The sequence below is a fragment of the Nesoenas mayeri genome, assembly GCF_963082525.1.
Source record: "Nesoenas mayeri genome assembly, chromosome: Z".
In the NCBI taxonomy this organism is placed as follows: Eukaryota; Metazoa; Chordata; class Aves; order Columbiformes; family Columbidae; genus Nesoenas; species Nesoenas mayeri.
Window position 1 is genome coordinate 33,587,687 of NC_137542.1, and position 16,902 is coordinate 33,604,588.

Sequence of the window (16,902 nt, forward strand, 5' to 3'; positions counted from 1 at the left end):
CCAACTGGCTACCAATTCTTCAAGCACCTTGACAACTTTTTGCAGGAAAAATGCTTCCACGACAAGCAGGATGCAGAAAATGCTTTCCAAGGCTTTGTCAAATCCCAAAGCATGGATTTTTACACTACAGGAATAAACAAACTTATTTCTCATTATAAAAAATGTGTTGACTATAATGGCTCCTATTTTGTTTAATAAAGATGTGTGTGAGCCTAGTTAGACAGATTTAAAATTCACAGTCCGAACCTGCAATTACTTTTGCCCCAACCTAATAGTTTTAAGCGCTGTCAATGAGTCCAGTAGCTCGTAAGCAAAGACCCTCTTCCCACTTTGAGAAACATTAATCCCATATGATGCCAGCAGGTCTTGTACTGTGCAGACCATCCCATTATCAGAAAGCCCCAAACTGTGACAGCAACACCAGCCACGGAGCCAGAATGAATGGGTCCACCTGTTTTTTCCGATGTCATTTCCCACAACTGGAAGGAGAGAGGAAAAAAACTACCAGTGCTCCATATTCCTTTACCAACCAGCCCAAGGCCCTGAAGTCTCTCTTGATTGCCTTTGGATTATGTGTTGCTGCTTCACTGCCACCCCCACACAGAAGAGCAATAATGTGTAATAGTCTGAAGGCCTTACCAGTCTAGGAAGTTTTCTAGTGATGTCCTTAACCCAGGCCCCAGAGAGGCTGCAGACTTCCCTAAGTGGAGAGTCTGTTTGGCACATTGGACCCCCTGTTCCACTCAGAAGGGAGTTACCTCCAACTATAACCTGTCTTCCTTGTGGAGGTGGTTGTGATACAGGTGGTAGGCCTTTCTGACTGTGGCAACACATCTGGTGTAGATGGACCATCATCCATATCATCCATTGACCGACCTTCCACATGCAGAGCCTCACACATTTGTACAGACGCATCTGGGAAGGTAAGGTGAGTAAGGAGTGTGTTTGTCTGCTGCTTGAAGTGTGGATTTGTCTCGAAGCACTCTTTCCTTTAAGGTATTGCCTTCTGCCTGGTGGAGGGAGGATACTGGGACCCCTTGAGTTTTTTATTTTTTTTTCTGTTGGCTGTTCCTGTTTGTGTCTCGGGGAGGGCAGAGCATAGTTCTACTACTCTATCTCTTCCTCAGACTCCCTGATGCTCCCTTAACCTTTCTACTTCCTCTTGTGGCTCTGCAACCAGGCTGAGCGGAGCATCTACCTGGTCACATCTCACAGCTGTTTTCACTACTGCCATTCATCACTTGTGAAATTCTATGATTCTATGAAATGCTCTGGCACCCCCTGCAGTCTGAGATCTGGATGGCTGCAGATTTTCATGGGAGCTGTCCAGGTTGCCACATCCATTCTGGGCAGTGCAGCGGACACAGCTTTCTGCCAAGTGGATACCATAGCCAAGCTCCTTCTGAGAGCGTGATGACCATCAACTGAACACACACCTTGAGCTGGTAGGGTGATGATGCCCTTCCTGCACACACTTCCATGGGAACTGCTGTGCCCTGTTCTGTTTGCCTGTCCTGCTGGTAGCACTGCCAGTCACTAGCGCTTCCAGGGCTGCTTTTACATGTGTGGGGGAGTGGTTGCCATGGCTCTGGCAATGTCCAAGTCTCACCAACATCTCCTATGAAAGGTGCCAGCTCCTGGCACGTCTCTCCACTGCCCCAGCATTTCCTGGTCTCAGAAAATCCCCCTGCGCACCAAGACCTGCCACTCCGCTGTGGATCAGGCCAGCTCCAGAGCTCCAGTTTATACCGTAGCTGTAGCAGAGCAGCTACTGTGGCACTGCAGAGTGGTGTTACTTCAAATTCAAACCTCAACAGCATACAGTTAATCTTCAATCCCCATCGTGTTTTCACATAAATTAGACACAGTTGTTGAAGGATAAATGAACGAATGCAACCGCTCCTTGCCCTTCCAGTTCTTTGATATGACCATGTATGGGACAAAACAAATCTGTTGGTCTAGTACTGTAATCAGTGCTCCATCTGAGTTGCAGCCAGCACTAATCAAAGTGATACCTGTAGTCTGACTACTAATGCTCCTTCTAAGAGGAGCTGAGGTATCAAAAGGATATCGTTACTCATTTCCACAACAGCAATGCTAAATACTCATTGTCCCTGTTGATCCTTAAAATATGTGTTCTTCCAAAAAGTCAGTGTTCAAGATGCAAAGGTAAGTCACATTACAACATCATCCGGTTTGCAGTTTCCATTAGTGAGACTGGATTTCAATTTCTACTACATGCAGCTTCTGCCAGCCTATACAGAGTAGGAGTTCATGTTAACTTACCTGTGAGTTACATTTATCCTATATTCACTACTAATACACAATCTCCAGCAGGAGTACTGCATGCAGTACCTGCTAGACTCCTACATGGTGCATTAACACACAGGTTCCACAAGATTATAACCAGGAACACTAACTCCACAGCCACAGGCAGTCGCAGCCTCACAGACATTCAGGGGACGTTGCTTCAGCTGTAGAATCCCCTTTCATAGTCCAAAAACTGCCTTTGGACCCCACTCCTGACATAATTTTTATAAATGTTGTGGCTTAGGTCAGGACAGACTAAACACATAACTGGATACATGTGAAGGAGTGTAGTATTTATTGCCTTGGTGAAGTAGTTCTTATTAATGCAAATAACAGAAGTTATGTGAAAGCAGTAATCTCTGCTTTCCCGTTGCTTTCTGACAGAAGTAGGGCTGTGAGCAGTCACGAGGAGCAGCATGCTGAGTTGGTGGTGCCAGCTGCCTTTTCTTGGGACCATGGTGACTCCAGATGTGCAAGCTTGGTCCCAGGCATCCCTAGAGGTCCTCCACAGCCAGGTGTCACAGCCACACTGGTACTGAACATAGGAACAAACTACGCATTTGTTTCTCAAAGAACGGACGCAACCTTTGGCTAAAGGCTGCCAATACAATGGCCCTGAGTAGCTTCTTAAAGGAATCTGAAAAGGAAATGCTGAGGAGAGGAGGACATCATAGTTTTCAGTACTGGTCTTTATTCTCTGTTCTCACCATATATGTGAGCCAGTTTAAGAACAAATCATATTCAAGAACAAATTACTTCCATTCTCAGACACATTTCTCCAGCTGACAGTTTACAAAACTATAAAACAAATTTAAGTTTAGCATAGCTGAGCTAATTTATAGTATTTTGCTAACTATATCCACAGACACATCGTCATTTGCAAAGCCAAAGATCATTAACACAGGCCTCTCACTTAAATGGACATTCACTCTGTAAACTTTTGCCATTCAAAGATATTTAACAAGTTATTGTGATTGACAGTAACATATCATGAGCTCCAAATTATTAATTAAAAATTCTGCCATGTAGTTCCAGTTGTTCCTGTAACACTGAAAATATATAAAATAGTCATGCAACTTCCAGAAAATACAGATCAGCACATTGTTTAACTGTTTTATACAGAATAGTCATTTACATAAGGGAATCTGTCATATCTCAAATGAACTCAAGTGATTACAGGTATTCAAAGGAGCAAATTAAGGCTTCTACTTAATAGAGTTCTAAACTACTATAGCTTGAATCTGCAGTCAGCTACAGATGTCAGCATTCTCCTGTTAGAGGCAAAAGTTCAAGAGTACACTCAGAATAAAGTAAGTTTTTTTATACAGTGCCTGCCTGTTCTTTTGGCTTTCATCACTGCCTAACCTAAGAGGCTAGAAACCCTTCATTTGCAGAGGATAGAATACTAGGTCTCAGAATAAAAAAGGAATAGATACCATCACATACATTGAATTGAACAGCAACATGCTAGTGGCATAAAAGTTACTCTAGCAGTCCCAGCTGGAGTGACTGAAGACAGAGCACCCACTAACAAGGAAATACCTGTATCTTTAATTCTTCCAGTAGAAGAGAATACAGAAGAACTCTCCCTAAACAACCTGTGTATTAGACACAGTAGTCTTAAGCACCTTTATTCTTTCATTTAGATTTAAACCATTAATTCTCCTTTTTGAAGGAACAAAGAGGCCCTCTGATTGCTTCTGAGAAAGGCAACTGCATCACCCAGTGAGTGGTACAGTGAGCTGCCGAAAAGAGCAACATCCTAAACTTTGCCTCTAGAAAATTAGGTAGCTGAGAGTTCAAGGTTTTAGAGTAAAAATTAATTTTGGGAAAGCACACCCATCACATTGATCTGTCAAACTTATAAAGCAGGTTTAAGATACACAGTCAGCCTCTGCATCCATAACACGACGTATTTTTCTCAAAAACACTGATCCATAAATCAAACCTCCAAGCTAGCCAGTTTTATTCCACCCGATCAGAGTTCAAAATAGATTTCAGTACCCAGAGAATCCCATTTTCCTTATACCCTAATGAATTTCACATCAGAATAAAGGCAACCCACATCTTATGACAACATCTTTAAGAACGAACACTAATTCACCTGCAAACACCCTAGAGATTCAGAAACAGCTTAATTAAGAAAACAGTTTAATTAAAACTGAGGTCTTCCAAAGACATACCAGTCCCTAACGGCATCCCAGCCACGCATCCTAAAAGTGAATTACGTGAAACTGATAGTGCTAAGATGCCCATTTGCTCTCTGCAGTTGTTTTAGCCAGCTAAGCAGGCAGGGCACACTGGGTTGCATCTAGGCAAGCAGTTCTCATGGCTCAGTACACCAAGCAAACTCTCTCCCTTCCCTCACACACACCAGTTTCCATTTATCCTATCTTGTACACTATGCTGAAACAGAAGAGGAGGAAAAAAAACACATTTCATAATTCCTAATAAAATAGCTAACAGTATACTTCCATTAACTTTAATTTAAAATTACACAAGTAGTGCAACACAGGCAATATAGATTTCTGAATTTATTGAGGTCTATAGAGAAACTGAATATAAAACTGAAAAAAACCCCTTCTGACATCAACCACATACCCACCTTCCACACCACTATCTTTATCCGGAATCTGGTCCTCCTTCACCTAATGACCAGTAAGGTCTTCTACAAGGCTGGTACAAATTTTATTCTGATGTTGGAAGCCATTTCCTAATTTCCAGCCCAAATTAATTCATAAACTATTAATACTCTTTTGTTCTTATGTTGCTGATAAAACTGAAGCATGAACATCCTTCCTACCTCCCACGGGGCTTACCACTATAAAATATTTACATAGTATTATCAAATTTTTCTCCCAGCTTGTGAGCTAAGCTAGCCAGAGCCCTTTAGCTTCCTTTCACATGGAGTCTCAGCCTTCCATAACTTCCTAGCACTTCTTTCCTCCACCTGCTCAGGTGGAAATTCATTCCCCTTGGGAAGAGGTGGCCAGCACATGCGTACTAGTATGGTATCACTACTCCCAACTACCCTTAATCAAACTCCATGATCAGCATCAGATTCATGGCATATATCGTATGTACTATTGAAATGTCCAGGGGAAGCTACCTAGCTCATAAGTAAATGCTTTATAGCTTTACTGTTAAGAACACATTTCTAACTACTTCATTCTACAAATAACAAAAGTAAATAACAAATAACAGATTTTGCTGGCAGAAACATATTTGCAGTAATCTCATACATTGTCTTACTAAACAGGACACACATATGCAGTCAGGAGACCACCTCTATGGTTGTACATACAGACGACTGCCCTAGTTCAGATCCCAAAGGTGTAACAGACACAGTAACTGAGAAGAACCATAGGAGAGTAAGAATTGTGAATCCAGTCAGGTTTACAAAGTTAGTGAGTGACTGGAAAAGAAAATACATTTGTAGTCAACTAAACAAGGCATTTAAAATTATACCAACATTAAAAAACAGCCTCACAGACAGTATAAAGCATTCATAAACTTCTTTATTTACTATTAGCATTTATTGTGCTTAAGTTTGTGTACAAAGACTGAACCAGCATGGTCTGGAAGATAAATAGTCTGGAATTGGGAAGATACAAATCCATATTTAGCTCTAACATTTACTTCCTGAGCCTTTCCTCTGTCTTTCTAATTTCCCCTCAAAAACTGAGCTTGTCTACACCTAAATTAAGTTTCAGTCTAGTAGCTGCTGTTATACATTGCTCAGAGATCAACAAAATAAACTCATGATATCAAAATCTGGCCTCTACACACTTCTACCATGCATTTCAAAATTGGTGTATGCCCTATTTAAAAGAGGAGACACTAAGGCCAGTTTTCAGATGCTAAATAGTGACTAAAAGAGCTGCACACATGCAGTTTTGTATTAACACATGAACACATACATTTCAACATAAAGCAGAGCTTTAAGCAACAGAAAAAAAAGAAAGCTCAGCTTGTGGGAACAGCAGTTCCAGCTAAAGGGCCTTGGACAGATTATAAAGAAGTATGGTTTTCATAAGTGTAAGAACTGATAGCCCAGGTTCAGTGAGAATGATATCTCAGGTCAGAAAACCACCCCCATATGTATGATGTGTGAATGTCCTTGGGCCTGGTCTGTGAATGAGTGAGAACGTAACTGAAACAAAGATAACATCAGTGTGGTGTGTTTTTAATAACAATTACTGAAAAAAGTATCTTCTGTAACGTCTTCATCCAGGCCCATATCTGTAAACCCTATAAATTGTCAATGGCTAAAGGCCTAGCCTAGCTTAGCTCTCTGCTCTGCTTGGCTCGGCACTCCTTCCTGAACAAGATCTCTGTCTGTGTGTGCATCTTTGCGTCCCAGTGCGCGTCGTTTCTAATCGCCGCACAGCTATCTGCAGCTTTCAAAAAAAGCAAAAAAGATGTGGCTGCTGTCAGTTTTGAGTGCTCCTTATGAATCCACATGTGCTTATTTTAAGGGGAAACATCATATTCTCTGAGTGCTGCCTCTTGCATGGTCATGTTGATTAGCATAAACAACCTTTAAGTAGACATTAGCATAAATTACCTTTAAGTAGACAATTTTTACAACAAATAATATTCTTCACAAACTGATTTACAACCAGTGTAACAGTAATGCAGTAGTTTGAGTAGAAACAAAATGGACAAGACATTTTAAGTAATTATAAAAATACACTTGAAAAATAAAAACAACTTTCCCAATACTTCATACCAGCAAACCAGTTGGAGGGGTAAAACAAGTTTCATTTAGATACACATTAAAGGTCTTAATTTAGATAACCAAATAAAAAAACAAGTTAGAAATATAATGTGTGAAGCTCAGACACACAGGCTGGGAGGACGGAGACAGGGATTACAGCTCCAGTTCTGTTCCTTGCCCTGAGCTTAACACTTTTCTGATACAAAAACAGTCAATGACAGGGAGAACTAGAGCCAGGTAGTCCCTAGACCACACTCTGACTTGGTGTTCTTATAGCAACTGCAAGCCTTTTCCTCTTCCTTTCACATTAATTTAATGCTCCCTGCAGGGCAGCATGCAGAGGAGAGCCACTGAGGCCTCCTGTCCAGTCCTTACAGGGCCTGGGTAAGCCATGGGGTACTTCATACACTGTAAGAAACTACTGTTTCAGTAAGTCCACTCCATCCAAGTGTCCTGTCTGAACAGTGATCAAAGATACAAACCTTGGAGGGAGAAGACACTGACAGCCTTCAGTCCAGTAAGTTTACATAGCTTTATAAATTTCCATTCAGGGAAGTATTTTCCTACGTTTCAGAAATACAACAAGAATACTTTCAAAAGGTTTACCAGTAAACGTGCCCTTTTAAGCACAAGGGCAGCAATGAGACTGTAGAAAGCAGTAAAGTCAGCTCCTCATACAGTTATTTAATTAACATGTACTCTCCACTGCCTCTAAGTTCCAAAGGGAACACCTTTCGGCCTCTTGTTATACATACCAAGGACAGATACCTTTGCTTACCAACAATACCTGCCAAATAGGGTTTAAATATAAGACAATTACGTACAGAGCCGTCTGTGTGTACAACCTGTATATTTAACTTCTCAGTTCACTGGCCACCTTGGGAATGGTGGTCCAATAAATTTTGGATGGTTGAGAAATACCGCACATAGTATTGGCAAATTATTAAAAGCACAAACGTACCTTTTTCTTGCTGACAGCTGAACTAGATAAAAACATTCCAATAAAAGAGTTGTAAAATTATGGTCATAGAGGAAGAGTATTTGAAAAATGGCTAACATGTAAAAACATATTCCAGTATTAATAAAATCAGTTGTATTCATAGTTCATGCTATCTTACCATTTCCATTATTACATTTTAAAGATGTGTCATCATCTCTAAAGTTCTCTGGAAATTATATTAGAACACTCACCAGAATTTAAGAAAAATATTCCTGAACATGTAAAAGCTTAGCTTTTTTCAGTCAAGAATCAGAACAACTTCCCTTCCCTGAAAATTTCAACTCTAACCAGGAAGCAGGGAAGAAGACTAGCCACTGAAAAAAAGCACTAGCAAAAAAAAAAAAAAAAAAAAAGTAAAAAAACCCCATGAATTATCAGCACACAACTTGATAATGCTACATTCTGCAAAGAAAGTATAAAAACAATGAAAAAACTGCAAATGTTCCCTGACACACTTATTCGGTTACCCTCCAAAGCTACCATATTTGCAGACTTATCTATCAAAACTCAAGCACCAAGTACAAGCTCTTCAAATTTACACCTGTATGGGAATATAGCGGAAGATTTGGCGAGGAGATCAGTTAAATACACTCAAGTGACTTGCAGCTGTCTGTAGAAAATGCACATATATCACACTAACGGTTTTACTGACCATGTGTGCTCGATGAGTAGAACCTCTGTGTTAGATAACGTAAGCCTGTGAGAAACTCTAGGCACCTTATCACTATGTCTGAGATTCCTGCTTTGTTGTGAGAAAGAGCGGGAGGCTGCACCTGCCTGAAGCCTTGAAATACAGACAAGCTCAGCAGGCCCAGCAATCTTCCAGCAGGGCTGAATTTACCAGCACCTGCGTCCCCGCTGGTGTCACCTCTGCCTCGAAGCTTAGGTGCTACTTCAGAGAGCCCCCAGTGGAGAGGTAACTAAAATAAAACTTGCTCTTTGCAATGCATTCATGGCCTCTGGCTCTTCTTGCGACGTGCCTGCGTATGTGTACACACACCTCCTCTGACTGTGAAAGTACCTACATTCACCAATAAAATACTAGGAGATACAAGAGCAACATAACAATCCTCTAGAAGAGGAGAAAGATAACTGCTCTAAAGTCAAAGAATTCAAGAAAAATATCAGGACTTGAGACAGAAAGACACCTTGAACCCAGAAGGATATTTCTGGATTTTGAACAGGATCATGACAACACTTTTTCTCTAACCACCAAGACCATATATAAACTCTCAGGGAAATATGAAAACTATCTTCTTATCAGCAACTGCTGCAGAATTAACCTACACTGAAACACATGTAGGACAGAGGTCGAAGTAAGTTCGTACTTCCCCATAGATTACAAGCCTCAAAGTCAGATTCCACCATTTCACCCAGCAATATTCTATGGCAATATTCTGTTTCTGAAGTTAATTCTTCTGACAAATATAACAAACTACGAATTCAGCAAAACTAAAATGACTAACACTAAATATATTACTTTTTTATATTGTCATTTTATCATAGACACCCCTCAAGTACATATTAAAAAGTACCTCCCTTATGTACCACCTCGTTGTTATAAAGCGAAAGTGTTTTTTATACCCCATACAAACCAGAAAACAAATTCTTTGCTATGTCAGTGTCTTTTGGTAAACGGGAGTAGTATCTCTTTTTCCCTGCAGTATACCTGTTTTATTTGGAAAAATTAAATGTATGCCAAAACTCACTTTTCCCTTGGATCCTGCTTGATTTTCGCTAGAGTATACTCTCCACACATTTAACTTGGCTTCCTTAGTATCTAGCCTAAACGCCTACACTTAGAAACCAGGAGCTTCCAGCACCAAAGAGGCGTAATGTTAGCATACAAGAATGCATACACACACGTTTAACAATTAAGCATAAATGTAATAAGGATGGACCAGAATGCATAGAAGTTCAAATTTCCACAACAAAGTGTCCTGTTGACACAGCGCTAAACAAGTAGGCCTGGTGTGTTCAAACATTGTGGTGGAACAGCAACATGTGAAAGCTCGTAATATGTGACAACAGAAACCGCAGCCAAAAAGCTACTGACATCCTGAATGTTCCTTGCACTTCCCTGCATTTTGACAACTGAGTTTCTAGGTTAACAGCACAGGGAAGCTGAAAAAGAAACAGGTCAGACTTTCAACTGGTATTTCACTTTCAAACAAAGTTAAGAATGTTTGAGACTTTTTAAAAGTCTATTTACTGTATAAATCTAGAAGCCACAGGTCTACATAAGCTTCAGACAGGGCCTATTATTTGCTCCTAACACAATGCTTAATGCATATATTCTCCCACAGTCAACAAGCAGAAGCAGCTTGTGCAGGTAAATGTATATTTTTATTTATCCTGGTTAAGTCTGAATGCTCATGTGTTGAATGGCCTCACTTATAACACTAAAATGATCACAACAGGTAAATCCACTCCTCTACAGAGCACGAGTAGAAGATCGATTCCCATTAACTCAAGGTTTTTCCCAAAAAAACCCAAGAATACACCATGCTTCTACTCCAATTTTTATTCAGTCAATATACTCAGTGGGGCAACACTTTAAAACACAACTAAATCAAAACTAAAGACACATTATTAAAAGCACGTTTTGAACTTTAAAATTCAAGTGTCTGATTAAGCAGGAAAAAAGTATAATCGGTTGCTTATGTATAAGCTGTAACAAGTCCAATGAGGTATTATGAAGTGTGTTGTTTCAAAATTTCACCAGTTTGTTTAAATATTCCTTACCAATTACACCTTTCAGCTACAAGCATAAACTCTTGTTAGAGTACTAGCACGTGTAACATCAAGTCTCTTCAGATTAATTTTGTATTAAGAATAAGGGCAGAAATTGCTAGAACCAGAAACCAATTTTAGAGAATGAGAATCCAATTTCAGAGCAACAAGTCTCCTGGGCCTATCACAACGAGATGATTTTTGGCCTTGTCACACTGTAGGGCACAGATCCAAGTAAACAAGCCTACCTCTAGCAGAGAAACACACACATATAGTTCAAAGACTAAAAGTAATGTTTCCTGCAAAACAAACACCTTTGCTTCAAGTTGTTAGAAAATTAAGCTAAGATACCAGTGGACATAGCTAAAATTAGTATTTCTCAAAGTCAGACTGAGAACTTTCAAACATATACTTGTGAAACATTTGCTTAACAGACTACATTTTGAAGTATTTTCCAATTTTAACAGATTTGGTTTCTAACCGAAGGCTCAAAAGTGTTCTTATTAAGTTCTACAATTTGCAACATTTTCAACAGGAATTTCTTTGTAATTTTCTAAAAAGTAGACCAAGGGAATCTAATACGTTTTTCACCTAATAATAACATTGAGGCTTCACCCTGCTCACTTTAAAACAAAGTTCTCTTCAAATCCTACTCACATTTCCTCTATCTTACCACCCATTCCTACCCAAAAACTCAAGCATTATGCTCGTGAGAAGTATTCTTGCTTCTGTTACTGAGCTACTGCAGCAATTCCATTTATGAAACACGGAGTGCAGTCTAATTTCCCATAATCCAACCTCTTGCTAATGCATTTTGCTGTCTCATAAGCTGGTAAGGGTTTTGACTGGCAACATTCCTTTAGTCCTCTCCCCAATTTTATTTCCCAGGACCCTACTGAATAACAGAGAAAAAGAGCAAATATTAAAAGAGAGATTTTCTCCATAACAAGACTGATATTTTAAATCTTTGAAGGTTTTTAAGACATGCATCAGCTAGGCATTTGCCATCTCCCTCTACCACACTTTTCAACCACATCAACTCTCAATCCAACTTTAACCATTGTTCTTCATTTTTCTTAAGACTGAAGCGAAAGAGGGTAAACCAAGACACTTGATAAAAGCAGATGTAATGTCCCACAGTTTCCAGAGTTTCACTGCCCAGGTATCATGTGAAAGGCTACTGCAGACACACCTTCAGACGCTAAACTCTCCAAATCTTTCAAAAGAAGGCCACAAGGTTGTCTGGACTTGGCTATCAGAGGCAACCGTCCCTGCTCAGACAAGTGACTAGGCAACTTCCAACCCTGCAAACTCACTTAAGGCCCTTCCTTTCATCTTAGAACAGTGTATTTCCCTGAGGATCTTCCAGCAGAATGCCACGTGCCAATCAAAAACATTCACCTACAACCAAAACACATCCTCTCCCCACTCCCAATCTTAGAAGTACACAGATACAGTCACTGCAGCCTGCCAGTAAGATAGGCTAATACTTCTTATAAACCTCACCACAAACCCAAATGCCTGTTTTGCAGAAGACAGCAACATTCACCCTACAGCTGTTAGCAGAATCTCACATGCACTCCCTCACCTCATAAGCAGAGATTAATCATGCTGTAGGAAAACAGCAAAGTCTCCCTGCAACCACCTACCTTCAAACACAGTATACACTTGCCTAAGCGTATAGGGATGCATCTGAGGGCAAACCCTCACGAGCTCCTCTGCAGTACGCACTACCGCAGAGAGGAGCCCTACAACTCTCCCGACATTTCCTTTCCAGGCAGGAATCTGTAGAGAGCGAGCACCACACTTCCCTTCAGCCTCCCCACTCCCCCAAGTGGTCATCAAACACTCCCAGTGTTGCCCCATCACCATTAATCCACGGGTGTGGGCACGTATACTCCTGAAAGAAAAAACTTTAGCTTCCTATTGCCCTCTTGCTTCTTTTCTCCAGAGTACAGGATGAGACATTCTCCCTTCCACGTTTTGGGCATTCCTTTTCGAAACGAGGAAAGTCTCCTCACTGAGGGACTGGTCACAACGGCCCCTCGTTTCCCCAGCTATGAAAAGTCACTCTCACCCAGCAGGAGGCCTCTCTGCGCCCCGAGAAAAAGGGGTCACCCCATGACCGCCCGCGCTCACCAGAAAAGGGCCCGCATCTCCCCGCGGTGAAGCTCTCAAACCCCACTCTCCCGGCCGGACCCCGCACCCCTAAACTCCTGCCAGGTCGTCACATCACACCCACACAACCCAGGCCCTCACAGAGGCTCCGGCCATCCGTCCCCCGCACACGCTGCCCGCCCCTCCCCCAACAGAGAGGTCCGTCCTGCCCCTTTCCCCATCTCGCCCCCCGCCCCGGGGACACGGAAAAGGCCGCCCCAGCTCTGCCCTCAGCCGCTGCCCGGGCCGCGCTCTCTCCTCCGGGAAGGGAAAGCGAGGCCTGAGCCCTGGAGGGGACGGAGCGCGGCCTCCCCACCGCATCTCGTCCCCGCGCGGGCCCGCACCGTCTCCTCGGGGTCGATGTCGATCCGGAAGGTCTGCTGCTGCAGCGTTTTCAGAGTGATCTGCATGGCGGCGGCTGTAGCCCGCCCGTCGCGGTCACGCTCCTACCCCTGCGTCCCCCACAGCGCAGCGGGACGGGCGGAGAAGAGGGAGGAGGAAGGGGAGGAGCAGCACCGGTTCGCCCTATGGCGCGCGGCCTCCGGGCGCCAGTCACACTCACCGCGCGGGGGCGGGCGGTGGCGCTCAGGTCCCCGGCCCCAGCGGCGGGGGGGGGAAGGAGGGAGAGGACGGACAAGCACCACCCGACGGCGGGCGTACGCAGGCGCTCGGCGGAAAGGGGTGGGGCGGGAGACGTGCGCCTGCGCAAGCTGCGCGTTCCTCTCGTCCGCCGAGAGCCGGGGGCGAAGGTGCGGGCGCGCATGTGCGGCCGCCCCGCCTGGGTGGTGCCGACTGGTCTGCCGGCCGCCGCGTGAGCCCCGCCGAGGAGCGCCTCGCGCCAGCGGCGCCACCTGAGGCGCCCGTGATGCGCAGGCGCGGGCAGCCGGCAGCGGCCTCAGTGCGCTGGCGCGAGGCGCGGAGCCTGGCGGGTCGCGGGGGGGCGGTGCCGATGGGGGAGTGCGGCTGCGCGCCCGTAAGTTATGTTTGCGGGTGTGTTGCCACATACCTACGTGTTCGCAGGGGACAGGGAGTACTGGGGGCAGGGTGAGACCATGTGTCTGTCTGTCCGTCTAGCGTGTCCGCAGCAGCTGGGAGCTGGAGTTGTGCCCTGTCTCCTGGCTGGCACAGCTGCTGCGGGGAGGTGGCCGTGCCGCTGCGCGAGCCAGCTCAGTGACACAGCTCCTCGTCTCAGTGCGCCGGGAGCACGTGTCGCTCGAGCAGCCCGCGTGTGCGTAGCGGGGGGTCACATTTCCTTCGCTGTCGCAAGCCCGTTCAACATGGGCGCAGCTCTTCAGCAGCATCGACTGATGTGCAGACACATAAACTGACGTGTCAGGAAAGAAGCTTACCTGTCATCACAGCACATCTCCAGTTGGCAATGGTGAAAGACTTCTCCAAGAAGTTGATAACAACCTATTGTTACACCTTCTTGAAGACTGAATATCTTTTCAAAATCATGACAAGCCTTATCATACACATAAACAAAAGTTTAGACTGGTTCTCTGCCATAGTCATCCCAAGCTTTATAATTAACAGGTTGTTTGTCTGATTTTCCTAAGGTCTGGATCATCTTTTCTGCATTATCATTTCCACCTCCTTTCAATCCCATGCATACAAACAGGGAACCCAGGAGGTTACTTGCTTATCAGAGGAACCAATGCCAGCGGGTGGACAATGTAGTCCCTCAGTTCTGCCACTGCTGATTTCAATAGTTAGTGCTTACCTTTGATGTACCTCTGTTTCCTCTGGTACTCCTTAGGCAGCAAGGAGAGGCCCCTGCTACAAAGAACTACTGGTAAAAGAGACTCCCACTCCAGGTCCTTATAACCTTTTCCACCAGTAGGTGTGGGATCTCCCAGTGTTCTTTCTTTGGAACTAAGGCTGTCTTTCTGCAAAAGAGGATTCTTATGTTAGGCTAACTTAATACTGTAATGTAATTAAACTCAACATTTCTTGGTATTGTGTAATGCCTTGAGAAGTTCTGCTGTGCCACATTGTTGATGTGGCACCCCTCCATCTTTTAACTCATTATTACAATAGGTTTGGCTTCATTGTGATTTTCTTACCAGCAGCACAGTGGAGCAGAGACCAGCAGGCTGTATTGCCGTACAATGGGTAAGTGGGAGATGCCTCTCCCTGTGGGAGTGTATGAATGTACACGTGTTGCATGCACAAGTGGTGGTGCTGCTATTGTCATCATCCCCCTTAGGCTCTGACACACAGCTGCTAGACAGCCAAAGCCTCTCAGGGCTTTCGCAACCAAAAAGAAACTGCTGACTGTTGCTAGTAGGAATGCAGCATTCTTGGCAGCACAGAATAACTCGCTTGCGTTGCATTGAGCACTATTAAAAAAAAAAAAAAAAAAAAAGGCATCAGATTAAATATCACCTGCTATTTTTTGTGTGGGTGGTTACCCCTTAAAATATGCTGCTTATTTGCTTTCACTATTGCATGATAGCATATCTAATTTTATACATTGGAGACAAAATAAATGGGATGTTTTTAAGCTTTCCATTCAGCAGTCCAGCATGTGTAAGTGCTGAGCTTCACATGTAAATAAAAGTACTCCTGCTGAGGGGTTGTGTCATTTTCACTACTCTTTTTTGCTCAGAATATGTTAAGTGTAATCTACTCATCTGATTTTTGTGGTTACTGGTTATAATATGAAACTGTTCTGACCAGTTTGTTGTAAGGCGAGGGTTCATTTACATGTGGCTGTTTAGTTCTGCTATGAGACTTGTAAAAGCCTCAGCATAACTGGGAATCAACTCCAAAGGCTGTGAACTGTTTAGAATAAAAGTTTTCCTGACCATGTATTGAACTTTGAGCAAACAGAAAGAGAAAACCTGTGATATTTCTTTTTTTTTTTTTTTTTTTTTTTTTTTCCTTCAGAGTGGTACAGAAACTTGGGACAACTCACTGTATGGGACCTAAATTAAATAAACAAGTTTTGGTGTTTCCTCTAGCTCAGCCCCTTCACCTCCATAAAATGTGTTATGGCAGACCTTGACTCTCCAGGTCTCTTCAGGCTCCCTCCCATCAGTTGCAGAGTTGATGGCTGTGTTTTTTCCCAGAGTATTCTTGTCTTTCAGCTCAACAGTGGTTCTCCTTGACAGCTAGTGCTTAGGTTTCTTTTTCATTTTGTGTCTGAAGTGTCTGGGGTGATTGCCCTGTGTTCAGACTGGAGTATCACAGTCACTGACTTCATTTACAGCAGTTTGTATGCTGACTCAGTGAGTACACAAACCTCTACGCAAGTAGAAAACCTTACATTGCTTTGAAAGAAATGTGAAATAAAGCCTAAAAAGTTAGATATTTTGATGGCAGATGTCTATAGCAATTACTTTTCAGCTCTCAGAACTCTTGGATTTTCATTTCTGAGTAACTTGATCTCCCTGGTGCAGGTTCTCCAACTTCACGCCCCCAGGGCTTTGTCCTGCTCAGCACTTTTTGGTTTTCCATGATCGTCCAGTAAATGCCATCTCCCAAGTGGAGGTGTATGTTTCCATGTCTTACAAGTTACTAGGCAAAGCCATTAATTACAGCTGGTTCTTGCAGAGAGGGAGGAAAACACAGTGAACCCAAAATGAAGTAGGGAAGGTACACCTTTCCCCACAGCAACGTTTCCTTACATAACCGTGGTGTTTCTGGAAGTTGGAAAGATGTGCACATATAAACCACACAGAAATAAGGACAGGAGTCATCACTATCACCTTACTGACGGAGTTGTCCAAAGCTTAGGGCCTTGCTGGTAATTTATCGGAGTGTGTATACAAGCTGTGGAGCCCACAGTCGGTAGCAACTGGAGTCTGTGACACTCTAGGTCTTTCAGAATAATGTTACATTTAATGGAAGTAGAATCTGGCAACTGAGACAGTAAATACATAGAATCACAGAATCACAGAATGTTAGGGATTGGAAGAGACCTCGAAAGTTCACCTAGTCCAATCCCCCTGCCAGAGTAGGAACACCTAGATGAGGC

At 43.2% G+C, this 16,902-nt stretch overlaps 1 protein-coding gene across 1 annotated transcript in view; it reads right to left on the minus strand.

Annotated features, from left to right (window-relative positions):
* Positions 1–13,541, minus strand: part of RAD23B (RAD23 homolog B, nucleotide excision repair protein) — a 38,714-nt gene extending 25,173 nt beyond the window's left edge. Inside the window, exon 1 of the mRNA XM_080363163.1 lies at positions 13,265–13,541. Coding sequence (XP_080219289.1) covers positions 13,265–13,330 — 66 coding nt within the window. The 5' untranslated portion in view covers positions 13,331–13,541. The remainder of the gene's footprint in view (positions 1–13,264) is intronic.
* Between the last annotated feature and the right edge of the window lie 3,361 nt (positions 13,542–16,902).